This window comes from Fundulus heteroclitus, chromosome 6 (genome assembly GCF_011125445.2).
Source record: "Fundulus heteroclitus isolate FHET01 chromosome 6, MU-UCD_Fhet_4.1, whole genome shotgun sequence".
Taxonomy (NCBI): domain Eukaryota; kingdom Metazoa; phylum Chordata; class Actinopteri; order Cyprinodontiformes; family Fundulidae; genus Fundulus; species Fundulus heteroclitus.
In genome coordinates this window covers 30,577,091-30,593,389 of record NC_046366.1, presented here as the reverse complement: position 1 = coordinate 30,593,389, position 16,299 = coordinate 30,577,091, and the positions used below count along the sequence as shown (strand labels likewise).

Below are 16,299 nucleotides of genomic sequence, written 5' to 3'. Positions count from 1 at the left end.
CCGTAATACATGTAATATGCGTGAAATGTTTGATTTCCTTCCACGCTGACTTGGAAATATCTGTTCTAGTAACAGACATGGGGTAAAAAGGTGAAGTAATATCTATATAGCTAAATGTGCACACAAAGTTTACCTATACATTGTATAAAAATTACTTAAAAAATTTTTTTCTCACTGTCTGGCATTAAATCACTAAATGGTTCCTATAGGTCAATTAGGATCATTAAAACGTCTTTATACAAAATACCAGAATGATAAAAAACACTTTATTAATCAAGTTTTCACATTGCCGTAGTAATTGTTTCTCAAAGTCAAAGACTTAAAACATTTTTGGCACACTTTCATAGTTGGCTTGAGTTTTGGCCCATCTCTTCTGACTGAACCAGGTTTAGATGGTAGCCCTGCCCACATATTTTCAATGGGAGCTTTGTGACGGCCTCTCCAAACATAGATTTTTCTTTCTTTGTAAGTAACTGCTAACTTTGTTAATGTTATTTTCCATTTGCAAAAACTATTTTTGCTGAAGCTTTACCTTGCTGGATGATGCTTTGAGATGTTTCTTTCCAAATTATATCATCTGTTTTGTGAAGTGCACCATTCCCTCCTGCATATTACCCCACCACAACATGATGCAACCACCGCTGTACTTCACAGCTAGGATGGTGTTCTTTATGCTTGCAAACTTCACTTTGTCCACTAAATATAACAATGGTCTTTAATATGGCCAAAGCCTCCAGTCTTAGTTTCATAAAACCTTACTCAGTGTTTCTTAAAGTTAGAGTTTTTGTCATTTGCTAAATGTATTCTGGCTTTAATGTCGCTTTTGAAGTACTGCTTTCTTTCTTAGTGGCCATTTAAGCTCATGTTGGTACATGAGGTGTTTCACTGTTGCTTTATTCCTGGGGCTGATTTATACATTCAACAATGTATAAATCACACAGAACCCGTCTCCTTCCTGAACAGTTTCCAGCCTTAAAGTAATAAATGCGTGGATAGTTTTTTTCTGGATTTTCGGGATTTAAATGGAATTTCTAGGTCAAATATGACAGAAAGGCCCTTTATTGGAGTCCATATTAATGGTAAAGTGAAACGGTTTATTCTCTCTTAAACATAAAATATAATTTTGGTCTCATGTGAGCCAAAAGACGGATGCTTATTTTGCTTCCATTATTTTAACCTCTTTCAACTCTCTTGATTTTTCTTGATGTGAATAGATAATCTTACTTGCCTGTCATTTGAAAGTTTAATTTCAACTCCTTTTTTTATTTGTTTTGACATAAAAACATAGTTTTGCCAACATTACTTTAAAAAAAATCATTGTATGCTGCTGCAGTTCTTCTGCAGGTAATCAATCTAAGCATAGTAACATCAGAACACTGAAAACCAAACAGATCAGCCAATTTTCTGTTTTCTGTGGAATTAGAAAATAAAAGCCCAAACAAAAAGGCATTTTTTTTTCATACAAGTCAACATACTCTTACAGCTGGTGTTGACCAGCAACAATATAATGTAACAAACACAACACCCATTCACAATATTCTTTATTCATTAGCCTCAAACCAGACTCGTCAATCAATCAATTTGAGATAAACTATTTATGTACATGAACTTTGTATAGAAAACACTTTTCCATAGCCAACAAGTGCAAACAATGAGTGCTATGGAGCCAGTTTCAAGACTAATCTTCAGATGTTGAGAATGAAAATGCAGGTAAACAAGGTGAAATGCTTTCTTTTATACAACCGTCACACACAGGGCATGAGAAATGAAGAGTATTTATAAAACTTGTTGATCCGTCTGATGTGTGATGTTGGAGCAGCACTAAATACTTTGTTCCATCCTCCAGTTTTGCTTTCATTTCATGGTTTATTTAGACTAATTTCAGGCAGAATCCTTAAGGCGCTCCGTGAATAATATATCTACGATTCTCCATCCTGTCGTTAGAATATAATAACCACCTAAATGTCATCATAACAGACTCAGTCTGGCCAGATCATACCATGGCCATCAAAACCAAACTCTCTTTTATTTAAAATGTTTCTTATTTCATATGTGCCTGATAAAAGCAAAATAAAAATCCTGAAGAAAAATAACAAACAGGTGAAGAATTAGATTCATCTTTCATTGCGGTGCCAACATTTCATAGTAGAAAATGAAGAAAAATATACCTTTTTATTTTAGCACTATTGGTCAATGGGGAGGGGGTTAAAACTCTAATGTTTAAAATAATTGTTTTCACATGATCCTGTGCCTCACTTCACAATTTCCACAACAGAAATTACACAACCATTGTCTTAATTGATCCTCTAGGTTTCTAAGTGGTTGCTGGCATCTGAGAACCTATAATTTCTAACGTATATCTGGGGGGGGGGTACAAATATGACGTAAGATGGAGGCCAGTTTCTCATAGCTGTTCTTCAAAACGGGAAAGACGAGAGAGAATTGTCATTCAGCTAGGGATCAGCTGAATGACAAGCTAGGGAGGTTGGACTTCACATTTGAAAATAGCTATTAATTGAGTTTACTCCTAGAGTCCGAGAAATAGTTGAAAATATAGTTTAAAACAGCTGAAATGTCCGGCATTTGCCAAACTCAAAAGTAGGTTTAAGCTGAAACGCTGAGCTTCGATCAGATGGGATATTATTGAGCTTTTCATTGACAAACACTCCAGGACGAGTAAATGCAAACGGTGTCACGTGTTCACCGGGACGTTAGCTGGAGGATCTGTGATGCTGTAGAGCCATTTCAGTGGGAAACTTGTTAGAGTTGGGGAATAAGTGAACTCTTTAAAAAGACATTTTAAATAGAAAATGTCTGAAAGTGAGTCAGCGCCGTCACCTTCAGCAGAAATATATCACAGAAATTGTCCACCAGACACAAAACTAAACTTCTGTAATGGCCACCCCAGACCTACATCTCTCTCTCTCTCTGCGTGCTTCAACTCCTGAAATGTTGCAGGAGCTGGCAAAGAGGCGGTCGTGTAACACGGACGGCGATAAGTCCAATGATTTTGTGACAAAAACACTTCTTTTGGCATTTTTTTAAGGCTTTTTGCGCGTTCCTCAGAGGAGAGGGACAGTAACTGCAGAGGGAGGTGTATGCATCTCCTTTTCTTCTTAAAGGACGATACGCTTACGACGCCCCGTAAAACCAAATAAAACTAAATATTAACAGCAATGACAAAAAAAAAAAAAAAATGTCAGCGATCATAAAATAAAACAATAAAGTTTTACTACAGCGGTGCCAGGACTCCCACGAGTAAATCTGGGCACAGGGCCGCATCGCACACAGGTGCTGAAACCGAAGCCTCTCCTCCGCCCGCCTCCATCGCTCCTTCACTTCCCCGGCCCTTCCGGCTCCGCCTCCCCTTCTCGGCCTCGCTCTTTCTCCCGCCGCAGCGTGGCGATGGCCACGGCCTCGTCGAAGCACATGCTGAGAGGGCTGTTCCTCTTGGCGTCCCTCCCGCCGCCTTCGAGCCCTTCCCTCCTCTTCTCCCTGAGCACGGACGACCTCTCCCGTCTGTCGGCGTGCTCGCCGTCGCCCGTCTCGCCGTCTCGCTCCTGCTCGGCGTGGACCTTCAGGGTGTTGTCCCTCCTGTCTCTCTGCTGCTGCTGGTGACGGAGGGTCAGGGCGGTGATCTTGCAGTGCTGGGGCTTCGGCGGCACCACCGGCACGGCTTTGACCTGGTACACCTTAGGCTGCTTGGAGACCACCAGCTTCCTGCCGACGCCTCCTGAGCTGCCGTCGCCGTTCGCAGGCCCGCCTCCGTCCTTCGGGTCCCTGACGTCAGCCGAGCTCGGAGGCTGTTTGTCGGCGCTCTGTTGTGTTCTGCTTTCTGCTCCGTCTGCGTCTTCCTTCTCCTTTTCTGCTTCTTCGGAAACCACTTCCTCTCCGTCGTGATGCTGAACTTCTTGGTTCAACTCGTGCTCGTTTCTCTCATGCCCCGCTGCTTCATCTGCCGGCTTTCCTAAATTTGGCCTCTGCGATAAATTCTCTTCCTCCGCTCTAACCTTTGTCTCCTCTGTCGCTTCTTGCTCCTCTGCTTCTCCACCTTTTTGTACATCTTCCTCTGCAGCGGCATTCCTCTTAGACTGCTCGCTCTCCTCATCCTCGATCACTTCACAAACGACATCCTCAAGCTCACTCCAAATGTCACTATTTGTCCTACTGTTTGCATCCTCCTCCTCCTCCTCCTCCTCTTCCTCTTCCTCCTCGGCCTTTGTGTCGTCTGGTCCGCCACCACCGTCCGGTTCAGGCTCCGGCAGAGCAGACTCTTCACACGTCTCCTCTCTTTCAGTCACATCCTCGCCGGCGCAGCTTTCAGGGGGTGGCGTTGGCAGGAGAGACGCATCTCCAGGCTCCTCTACAACCGTTGCTCCGGTCGAACCGTTGGCTTCCTGGTCGCCCTCGATGCTCGGCAGCTCCAGCTCCTCACAGCAGCTCGCCGATGCTTCTGAAATCAGGCGTTTTTCGCTTTGATCGTCTTCGGTGGCGCTCTGGGATTCATCTGTTGCTCTGCTGAAATGACAGATAAAAAGAGCAGGTAGGTCATCTGCATTAGAAGCAAGCCCGGAGAGAAATGTTAAAACTGCGAACTTCAATGCCTTTTGTTGGGATTCACAAACTAAAAATAGCACAAATTCACCAACAGAAGTATGAGTGCGATTTACTGACAGTGTAAATAAAAAGTATGGCACAACTGCAAAAATACCAAGACATTTCTGTCCACCTAAACTGACAAGGAAAGCATTAACTAGAGCAGCGGCCCTCAAACTGGTCCACAAACTGTGAAAACGCATGTTGTCGGGTCTGAGGAGGCACAGCTGAGGGTGCGTCGGGGTTAAGTAACACAACGGACAAATATTTAACTCCATCCACTTTATCGAGTAAGTTAAAAGCCTAATAAGCTAAAATTAGGAAGTATGACAACAGATACATCGAGTTTGGCTTTATCGAGAATGAGGATCTAATCCGCACCAAATCTCTAATACTATATATATATATATATATATATATATATATATATATATATATATATATATATATATATATATATATATATATGTGTGTGTGTATACACATTTAACATATACATATATGTATATACAAAAGGCTGTTTAAAAATACTAGAAGCATAAGGAATCTAAAGGGGACTTGGTAAGAATTTAAACCGCTGCTAAGGGGTCCCTGGCCACAAAAAGTTTGAGAACCCCTGAACTAGAGAACCAGCCAAGAGTCCCATGGTAACTCTAGAGGAGCTGCAGAGATCCACAGCTCAGGTGGGAGAGTCTGTCGATAGAACAACTATTCGTCATGCATGGAGCTCACAAATGAGTCCTTTTTGAAAATGTGGCAAGTAGAACACATTGTTGTTAGTAGTTTGCCAAACTGCAAGTAGGAAACTCAGCAAATGTGGCAGAAAGTGCTCCGGTGAGATGAGAGCAAAGTTGAAATTTTTGACCTATGTGCAGAATGCTATGGATAAAAAAAAAAAAAACTAAAACAGTACATGATCAGGAAAAAAAAAATCTCCCCCCACTCTGAAACATGGTGGCGGCAGCACCATGCTAAGGGGATTCAGTATGGATAAGGGAGGCAGTCAGAGTTAATGGAAAGCTAAATACACGACCATCCTGACAGAGAACCGGTTAGAGGACTGGAGCTGGGGGGGGGGGGGGTTCCTGATGTAAAGGTTGAGATTTAAAGCATTTTCATGTGTGTCTGAACGGTCCAGAGGTAAAGTCCTTTATTCTCTACTTCATAACATAAACTCCCAATAAAATACATTTAAGTTGGAGATAGTGGCATTACAAACTGTACAAAACTTAATTTCACTTTCAATGTATGGTGGTTTTAAATTAAATTTTGAATATTACTCTCTCTTTTTGATGTGGTTCTCATCTCTGTTTATGTGAAATATGACTTCGGAACAATTCAAAATAACTCAGAGTGACTTTTTACTTGAAAGAAGTTAATTATCGGAGTCACAAAAAATAAATTGTTGACAGTAAAACGGGGTACATTACAAAAGATTGTATTAAATCATTGGATTTCAAAGCAGGTATGAAACATTTTCAAACATCTCCTTTGCATAAATGAAAAGGTTGTTTATGATCCATACTTTTCAACACGATTTCGACTGTATTTTGTTATTCTTTTGTGTCTTTTCTTCTCATTTTTTCCATGTCAAAGTCAGCATTTCCAACCTCTCAGGACACCATGTTTTTTTTGTTCTTTTAAGTGAAAATTTGTTTTAAATCAGATCATCAGTTTGCTCTACAGAACACCAGAACAGTTGCATGATTGTAAAAACAGTGCTAACAGGTGCTAGGCAAGGCAAGGCAAGTTTATTTATATAGCATTATAGAGCTAACATTCATTCATTGTCCTCCACTTATGTAAGATCGGGTAGGAGGGGCTACGGGCCTAGAAGAGAAACCCAGACATCCCTCTGACATCCTCCAGCTCATTCAGTGGGCCGTTGTATAATGGAAAATGTTCTACTTAACTTATAAATTAAAACATGTTGTCGCCTTTGACAGAATGGCATGTATAGTCTACAGCCTGTGTTTGCAGAGATGTAAGGTTAATCAGAGTTCAGTTTCTCAGGGTATGCTTACATGGTCGTAAAGCATTCTTAGGGATCTATTATCTCCTCTGTGTGTGTGTGTGTGGGGGGGGGGGGGGGGGGGGTATGATGGTAATTTAGAATGGGAGAAGAGAGCTGGGTCCTCCCCAGGTTGGGGCCAGGATGGAGCGGTTATCTTTAACAGGGGGGTTTGCTTGTTCCTCACAGAGGCTCTTCCTGCTTGTGTACATTTGTTCCTTATAAAGACTCAAGGTTTATCTTACTAGGTGTGCATTTGGGGAAGAATGCACCTTGAACGCTGTTTGCCTTCAATAAAGACCGCATTGAGAGTATCTTGCTTCTTGATAAAAAAAATTTTTCCAGGCCAGAGACGGGACATGTAGTTCCTCCAGTGAGTTCTGTGTCTTCCCTGGGGTTTCCTCCCTGTGGCTAGAAAACTCCCAGAGGGAGGCACCCAGGGGGCATCCTGATAAGACCAAACCACCTCAACTGACTCCTCTCGACGTGGAGAAGCAGCAGCTCCACTTTGAGCTCCCCTCGGATAACAGAGTTCCTCATCCTTTTCTCTGGGATCTTGTTCCTTCGGCCATGATCCACACCTCATGACCACAGGGGAGGGTCGGATCGTAGAGAGACCGGTAAGTCAAGAGCTTTGCTTTAAGGCAGGTTCTTCCAGCCATTTCTCAGTATTTGAAGACCTGGCTGTGGGAGGAGGGCTTTTTATGACGCAGCACCAGGAAGAGGAGGAATCCATCAGGTTGCTGGAAGCTGGAGGGATTTGACTCTGGAGAAGCTACCAAAGACGTCTCAAATTTAAAGACTGGAAAGACTTTGATGTTTACTTATGCCTTTTTTGTTTAATATTGTGTTGTAGTACTGATAAATTGGCTTGAGTTCAGTTATTTTAGATGTATTCATGGTTGTTTGTCTTTGTGTCTTCCTTTCCCCTCCCTTCCTCGTTTGTTGTAGGCTAGCCTTTGTGTATAAACTCCCCTGTGTGTCTATTGTAAGCAGGTCAGTTTTTGTTTGTAAGCCTCAGTTCATTTTGTCTTGGTTTACCTCATTTACCTTGGGCCCTTCTTCTAGATTTGTTGAATTATTGGCTTTTCTATGGATTTTTGTCAACTGTTTTTTTTTTGTTGGCAAAATTAAACAAAAAATATTGTTTTATACCTTTGTCCTTGTGCCTTACTGCTTGGTCCCTGACAAAGCCTTTAGCTCTTTCTTCACCACAACAAAACCCTGATCTGTTCGTCCATCTCCCGCTCCATCCTACCGTCACTTGTGAACAAGACACCAAGATATTTAAACTCCTCCGCTGGAGGCAGAACCTGACCCAGAGGGGGCAATCCGCTTTTTTTCAGCGCAAACATTAGCCTGAAACTAGTTATCGGTCAAACAAGAGAAAATAGACTAAAAATTACCAATACCAATGGGCATTTAAGTCTAAGTCTTCACAAAACAGCCGCAAACCCACCACATTAAATTGTAAAATATACGTAATAAGCATAATTAGCTTAGCTTCCTCCACATGAAGCAGAACCATCTTTCAATTAAAGTCCTACGTTTGCATCTCAAGTGCCTCAGAACTATAAATTCCTGCCCTCCTAACACTAGAAGTCCTTTTTTATGCCTTTTTTATGTCGACCCTTTACTGTCATTATTTAGGCCATAAATGTAGTTAGAGTTTTTTTCTGTCCTAATTTAGCCTAAAGAAAATTGTTAATGTTCAGGCTTAGTTAGCTTGTTAATGTGGTTCAAATTGTGTTTTAACAGCTTCTTAATCACAATAATTATTGCCGCATCGTGTCTTTAAGTGGACAGCCTTTCACCGTTTTAACCACTTTCACATGATGTTTAAATTAAAGGAAATGTTTTCTTTTACATGTTTCTTTTTACTTATTTCAGAAATTATTTCAGTGCTATTTCTGTGCTGACGGCGCCTCCAGAACAGTCCATCCAAAGGTCTTGATTACTAAAACAAAATTAACAGCTGCTGCTTTTGCACTTTTTTTAATGCTGAGGAGCGCTGCTGCAGAATTTAGACCCAGCTTGATGTAAAGTCCACAGGTGGCTTTGAGGAGATTCATGGACGAGAGTAAAAACGGTGCATCTTTAACCAAATGTGTGTTTCCGTTCTTTTTATATGTCAAGTTTTAAGATGGAAAAATAAACTGGAATGTCACCTGAAGTCAAAATTCTTTCTATGGTAAAAATACATACATGTGGTCACATGTTCCAGATGGGAAAACATCTAAAATCACTGGTAAAAATACTCATAGCAGATGTGTAACACGTGAAAAATCTGTTTTACACGTGGGGGAAAGTGTCCAGATGTGAAGCACTTGTGTTAACTTGTTACTAAGCAGTATAATTCCCACATGTGAAAAAAATGTGGGCATTATATCTGTTCACATGTGAAAAGATTTAATATGTAGAAAGTATTCTGAAAGACCCTCCCATGTTGCTACGAGATACTATAATTTCCACTTGTAAAGCATGAAACAAACACGCCATTCTGCACATTATCAGTCTGGTACTCCTCCCAATGAAACGAGGGACATTCAGCAGGACTCTTCGAGCTGATTGGGCGAGGCAACACCTAGTGCCCGCCTAGCAAAGGTTGGTTTTAGCCAATCAAGGTATCAAATGAAAATGTCCGCAGCAGGCGCCATGAGAAACCATAACAAGGTGAACTAGTCAAGGCACTTCTTGCTCTTCTTTCAAAGATGAAATCGTGAATTCTGACTAAACAGATGTGATAGCAGCAGTTTAGCGCCCCCCCCCCCCAATGTTTATGTTGGTTCGGCCGTGGGCTCGGCAGCTCTTGCCTTCGTCACACCTGCATGCCCTGCCTTAAACCGTAATACTGCAACGCGATTGGCCCGACCCGATTTTTGGTTCAAACGGTTGAAATGGGAGTGGTACAAGATGGATTCTCGTGTGTTTGTGAACGCACAAATACCGCGAGAGGCAAGATTAGCAATGATGAGGAAAATCCCACAGTTTTTCCATCCTCCTCCCCGTATCTGACATGAAGCTGCAGAGGAAAATTAAGCTCTAGTTTTTGCGGGGAAAATCTCTGCTAATCCAAAGGCTTGAATGAACCGTCAACACTTCTGGAAAAGACAATCATCCTGCTCATATATGCTTAATCTTGTGTTTATCAGAGTTCATAACTTTATCTGTAAAAGTCAGTAATGGGCTCATGCTTGGTGTTGGTGCTTTTAAAGGGTTCACATTTAGGACTTTTAATGTGCTTGACAGCTGAACTGAAGTCAAACGTTAATAATTCTTACCTCGGTGTATCGTTTTCGAGCTGATCTCCTGCGTGATGAACTTCATCCTCTTCCAGCTTTTCCGTTTCTTCCCTTCTCTTCCTCGCTTCCAGCTTTCTCCTGCACACGCTCAGTTGGTTCTTCACAAACAGACAGTTCAACATCCGCCGGGTGGTAAATTCCTTCTTTGGATCGCTGTAACTCGTGTAGGACATCTCCGTCGGGACTGGGACAGTCTCCGCTTTCGGTTTCAAGTCCAGAGAGGTTGCTCAGAAAGAAGTCCGGTGGCAGGCTCTTGACAAACATGCTCTCGTCGTCGTCGCTGCTGTAATCACATCCATCGTCTTCTGAGAGGTCTTCGTCGGAGCAGGAGTCTTCCTCCGGGCCTTGTATGGGGGATGTCATGTAGGGCAGGCTGAGGGATTTAGTGTGTCGGCTGTTCACGTCTAGGCTGAGCGGTCGGTGTGGATTGGGCTCGGTCACACTCTGGGTGGGTCTTTCGGCTTGCACCATGATCTCATACTCATCATCGGAGTGACCCGGAGGCTCCACAGAGAACTCGTTGACCTAGGAGGTAAAGTGAAAATCTTAAAATCGCTGAATTATCATATTGCCTTCAAGCCTCCTCCTGACAGAGAGCAAAACCCCACCTGACAGGACACGCTGCAGTCCATGTGGTCCATGACGCTGCAGTCTATCCGGTCCAGGAACTCAAAGTTGTCCTGGATGTAGCCGGACAGCTTGTGATCGTCCTCCTCTCCCTCGACTTCCGTTGAGTTTAGAAAAAGATCCGAGTCAGACACGGTATCATCTTCGTGCCCTTGGGATGCTGCTGCCTGGCAGGGGGTCCACTCTGGTCCTTTCATTTCTGCAAATGATGAAGAGTCAGTCGTTTGAAAAAAAACAAAGTCTCTAAATCTACTTTGTGTTTGTCTACAAACTAACTTTTCTGAAACCTTTGTGTTAACTTTTACATTTCTTTACGTTTGTGTCAGATTATGACACACTGGTAACAGACCAGTGCAGTCTTTACTGAGGGTTTTTACTACAAAACAGCCTCTGGTGCAAAACCCAATTCTTTTTCTGATTACATTAAGACACAGTTAAGTTTGAACATTATATTCAACTCCTATATGTGAAAATATATATAGAGATGAATCCAAAAATATTTAAATTAACAAAGCATAAAAATTCATAGCACCTCTTTTCCCCTCTGTCTGACATTAAAGGATGCAAAACTGACTTTTTTAGCCCTTAAATACATTTAGTTGTGAACTTGGAATCTCCAGGCGTGCAGAGATTATAACATAGTCTGTCCTGGTGCTGCATAGATTTCTTTGTATTCTGTTTGGGGTCATATTCTTCAAACCGTTCAGTTTTCTCTGTTTTCTATTATGGTTTTCCTTTTATTTCTTCTTCTTCTTCTTTTTGCCAATTACGTCACAGTATTTGTTGCTAAATAAGAGCATTGACTTCCTTTAGATTTAAAGCAGTGGTGTCCAAACTTCTTGTCACATGGGCCGAAATCATCAAGTCAGAGGTCCTCGAGGGCCACAAAATGAATAAATAAATAATGAATAAACAACCAAAAAATTATGTGAATTTTTTTTACCTGCTCTACAAAACATGATAATTTTATTTAACAAATTCAGCCAGAAAGGGATGTGTAAATCATTGTAGATCCAAAGTTAAAAGGGTTTTTGCTCATTTGTCTTATCAAAAGATGGTCATCCAGTTAGCAAATTATTTTGGGCTTGATAAAAAAACAAAGGGGAAAAATGTATTCTTTTTTATTTAGCAACTTAAGAATGGGATTTGGGTCAGTATTTCTTTGAAAACACTTGCTCTATTTAGCCAATTTTAATAAATGAATTCAAATCTAAATTAAACTAAAGTCTGAATTTGAGAAAATGTCCTTGGACAGATGTGGTCCTGTTTATTGAGAATTTAAACTGGATGTAAAAAGTGTGGTTATTAAAAATAATCACTCTCTGTTTTACCTAACATTTTAAATCGCAAGATTTTCACCTGTCTATAACAACTTTGCCCTAATTAAGAATAAAAAGTTGGCATTTGCATCAGCCACCTGTGCTGGTGGACCAAATCTTTCTTAAAATGGAGTTTGAGGGCCACACAAAATCAGCACAGGGGCCACAAATGGCCCCCGTGCCGCACTTTGGACACGCCTGATTTAAAGGGACAGCACCAAAACAAGTTGCTCACAGGCGCACCTCAGAACAATAGAAAGGGGGACCATGGGGTAAATTAACAAGGAATCCCAACCAAAGAGTTGTAGTTAAGCTTTATTTAGCCCACAGCTGAATGATTTCAATGTGAAAAGGAAGGACTGAAAATCATGATACGTCCCCTTTAAATCTGACAAAAAGTTCCCTGTTTTCAGTCAGTTAAGATTAAAATTATGTCTAACTGCTAATTGTCAAAATTGTGAGAAAGAGAACTGTTCACGTATTTCTCGTTCGATCGAAGAAATTTGCATACATTTTAATAATATTATATCTAGTGGAAACATTTTGGGTCTCCTTCCACCAGTTTCTCACAACAGCAAACAGGCTTAAATTAGAGGCAACCAGACTTTTGTTCAGTTCTTGCTAAAAAAAAAATTCGACACCTATCCAGGAGTCTTTGTCAGTTCTGGTGGCTCACACTGAGCAACCTGCAGTCGGTGCGCTGCTGTTTTTAAGGACATGGAGGCCCATCCTCCTCGGTGCATTCTAAATTAGATGCAAATCAATGACCCACCATCACTGTCCTGGGTCGTTAGAAGCTATTGCTTGCTGTGAGTGGAGTACTTGGTCACCTGAATCATGATGAGATGCTGATGTAATCTCACAATAGTTTATTATAGTTAGCAATTTCCTCCAAAAGATACAATATGGCCAAAAACGTCTTTATTTTTTATTATACCAAAGGAAATGTGTCCAAAGATTCAGGTCCATGCTCCTGATTGCATTTGGAAACTCTAACCTGGTCCTGTTATATTGCTTTTAGGAATATTGGCTTCTTCCTTGCTGAGTGGCCTTTCAGGCCTTGTAGGTACAGGACTTGTTTTGAAGCAGCGTGATCGAATTGTGCTTCGATATACATTCACAGGTGTAAAATAACCTTAAAAGTGCATGACAGAAATTCAAACACAGCAACAACATGTGACCCATACATGCTTTGACGCTCTGTTACTTGTCTTAAAGCTAATAATAAAGCTAATAATAGCTATGAGATTGGATATAGTTACCCATGTATTCACTGTCATGGTCCTCCTCTGCAACAATTTCATGATCATCTCCTGCGCTCGAGTCGAGGCTTTCGTCTCGTTTCTCCCTCGGCACACGTTGGTCTCCCGCCTGCGTCTCCTCCTCGCTTCCACGATCTTTTCTCAGCTCCTCGTCTCCTTTTCCTCCTACTCCCTCGTTCTCCTCCTCCACAGCGTCTCCTGCTTCCTCTTTACTTCCTCCCGTGCTCAACTCTTCCTTTTCGTTTTGACTCTCGTCCTTCCGCTCGCCGTCTTTGCTCTCCTCCACGTTCCACTCCATCCCTTTTGGTTCCTTGATCTCGATCTTTGCCACCGCCTCCTTGCCGTCCTGCCTGTCCCCTCCGTCCTTGTCGCGTCCGCGGAGGATGACCCTGTCACTGCCACCCCCCTGGAGCACCCCCAGCGCCAGGTTGGAGGTGATGTGCAGCGGCACGGTGACCATGGTGGGGCCGGTGATGTGCATGGCAGCTCTCCTTGCCTTGTTGGAGAGTCCCGGGGACCTGGACTGAACGCCGTCGCCGCCCGGTACCGCTAAGCCTTCTGGGTCCAGAGCTGTGTAGGTGCCCTGGGTCCCTGTCCCGCCGCTCACCAGGCCCGTTCCTCTGCGGTAGGTCACGGCATATTCACTGCTACCTAATCCACTGGTGGAAACTGGGGTGTCTGAGCACGGCTGAGGGGAGGGCGTGACGACAGGGGACAAGTTGGTGGAGGGAGGACGCGGCCCTGAACGCCTGGAACCTGAAACACGAGAAATTGGACAGTACATTGAAATTACATTGAAATGACTGTCGTCATTTCAGCTTTTAACTTTTTGCTCTCTCTCTCTTTTATCTTCATAGTAGGTACACCTGGTCTGGCGTTCTGTTAACTGTGACATCATCCAGAGAAGACAGAACACCCGCTACTACCATCTAATGTAGAACAGATTACTGGATCAATGTGTGCTTCTGTGCTTGTTTGTCTCTCTTGTTGTGTCTCTGCTCTGTCTTCCGTAACCCCAGTCGGTCGAGGCAGATGACCGTTCATACTGAGCCTGGTTCTGCCGGAGGTTTTCCTTCCCGTTAATGGGGAGTTTTTCTTCCCACTGTCGCTTCATGCTTGCTCAGTATGAGGGATTGCTGCAAAGCCATGTACAATGCAGACGACTCTCCCTGTGGCTCTACGCTTCTTCAGGAGTGAATGCTGCTTGTCGGGACTTTGATGCAATCAACTGGTTTCCTTATATAGGACATTTTTGACCAATCTGTATAATCTGACCCAATCTGTATAATATGATTGAATTTGATTTTGTAAAGTGCCTTGAGATGACATGTTTCATGATTTGGCGCTATATAAATAAAATTTAATTGAATTGAATTAAATTGAAATTGTTCAGATCAGTAGAGAAAGGCTGTTGGGTGTTGGGCCGCTGTAGTGTGGGGTTGGCCGTGGCTGCCGTTAACGCTTTGTTTGTGGGGCAAATAGATTAAAATCAAGTGAAACCAATCTGTTATCTTGCTGCATGTTCCAGTTCTTCACAGCCGCCGTTGTGCTTTAATGTGAATCTCTGCACGCTCAGCAGAAACCGACGGCAGCTTCTCTGCAGACATTAAAGTCATTGAAGACGCAGCTCTCCACTTTAGCTTCTGAGCTGTATCATAGTCCTGGTTGGTGGATATAACTTCTCTCCTGTCTGTCAGGACCGTCTGCTTTGATTTCAGCTTCTTTTCTGTTTCTGTTACAGCTTCTGCTATTAATTTTTTTTCTGTCCAATACATATATTACAAAGTCTTTGCTTTGCCAATAGTTCTGCATCTTCACACTTTAACAAACCTTTCCGCTTCAGTTCAGGCTCTTCAGCAGGTAAGCTCACAACATTCACACTTCATTTTCAGAAGTAATTAAGTTTTATTTTATTGTTAGCCTATGTTTTTGTCTTATATTATGACTTAGATGCTGGTACAGGCCAGCATATCAACCAATAGCTGGGTTAACAGGTTTCTCCCCCAAGTATTTGGTGGGTGAGAAGCTGCTGGTATCATCAGAACTTTCTATGTCTCCAGAAAACTCTTTATAGGCATACTATGCAACATTTTTCAGTTAATTAATGTGCTCCATACCGTTTTGGATGATTAAATGAGTCATTTCAGGTCGAACAAAGGTTTTCTCGGCCGCCCTGGTGCCCTCGGCCCGCACCCACAGACTCAGAAGTCTCGTGCAAGACCACGAGAGTCGGTCTTGCTTTACGGCGAGAACTCCATGTGTTTTTGCCCTGCCATTCACTATATGCACGCGCGAAAGCAACAACAAAGAACCGCGTGTTAACGTCAAATAAACATGCAAGTATATCGAGTTTTTTATTATTATTATTATTATTATTATTATTTTTTTTTTTTTTTTTTTTTTTTTTTTTTTATGTTGGCGAGGCGGTAGTGTGAGTTTGGCGATAGCGCTGCGGAAAGCCCTGATGTTCATACTTTCACTGTGTTAGTCATTGTTTGTACTGCCGTTTTTTTCCACTTTTCGTTGTGTTCGCCTGTCTGCTAAGCTCAAAACAACCGCGCCTGGCTTGACGGAGAAACCAGAACAGCTGAGCATCTTTATGACAGTGCACTTTTACTTTTGCCCTCTGAGGGGAGCTTCGCTGGAAAATCAACCCCGGTTGCATAGTATACCTTTAATTAGAGCTTTTTCTAATTTTTATTAAAAAAAAAATTATAATTAAAATCACTTTGCGGCACATCATTTGGACATAGCAAATAAACACAATAAGAAAAAAGTGACTTTCTAGAAATATCATTTGGTAATTTGAAGGAGATTTTAAAATATTTGTGAGGAGCGGTGGTGGCACAGGGTTAGAGATATGTCTGCTCCCTCTCTCTCAAACTCCATTTCCTGTCAGCCTTCTGTCGAATTAAGTCCACTATCTATCTATCTATCTATCTATCTATCTATCTATCTATCTATCTATCTATCTATCTATCTATCTATCTATCTATCTATCTATCTATCTATCTATCTATCTATCTATCTATCTATCTATCTATCTATCTATCTATCTATCTATCTATCTATCTGAGGACGTACTACCTTCGTTTGGGTAGGTCGGTGTGCTGAGGGAGTCCATGCTTCTCGCAGGTCTTAGAGACGTTCTGTCTTTTTCTGAAATTACAAACAGCAGTGAT

At 42.0% G+C, this 16,299-nt stretch overlaps 1 protein-coding gene across 1 annotated transcript in view; it reads right to left on the bottom strand.

The window, feature by feature from the left end:
* Window positions 1-1,524: 1,524 nt before the first annotated feature.
* si:dkeyp-68b7.12 (rho GTPase-activating protein 30) overlaps window positions 1,525-16,299 on the bottom strand; it is a 29,179-nt gene continuing 14,404 nt past the window's right edge. Inside the window, 6 exon segments of the mRNA XM_036138588.1 lie at window positions 1,525-4,515; window positions 9,889-9,959; window positions 9,961-10,434; window positions 10,518-10,735; window positions 13,118-13,873; window positions 16,205-16,276. Coding sequence (XP_035994481.1) covers window positions 3,336-4,515; window positions 9,889-9,959; window positions 9,961-10,434; window positions 10,518-10,735; window positions 13,118-13,873; window positions 16,205-16,276 — 2,771 coding nt within the window. The 3' untranslated portion in view covers window positions 1,525-3,335.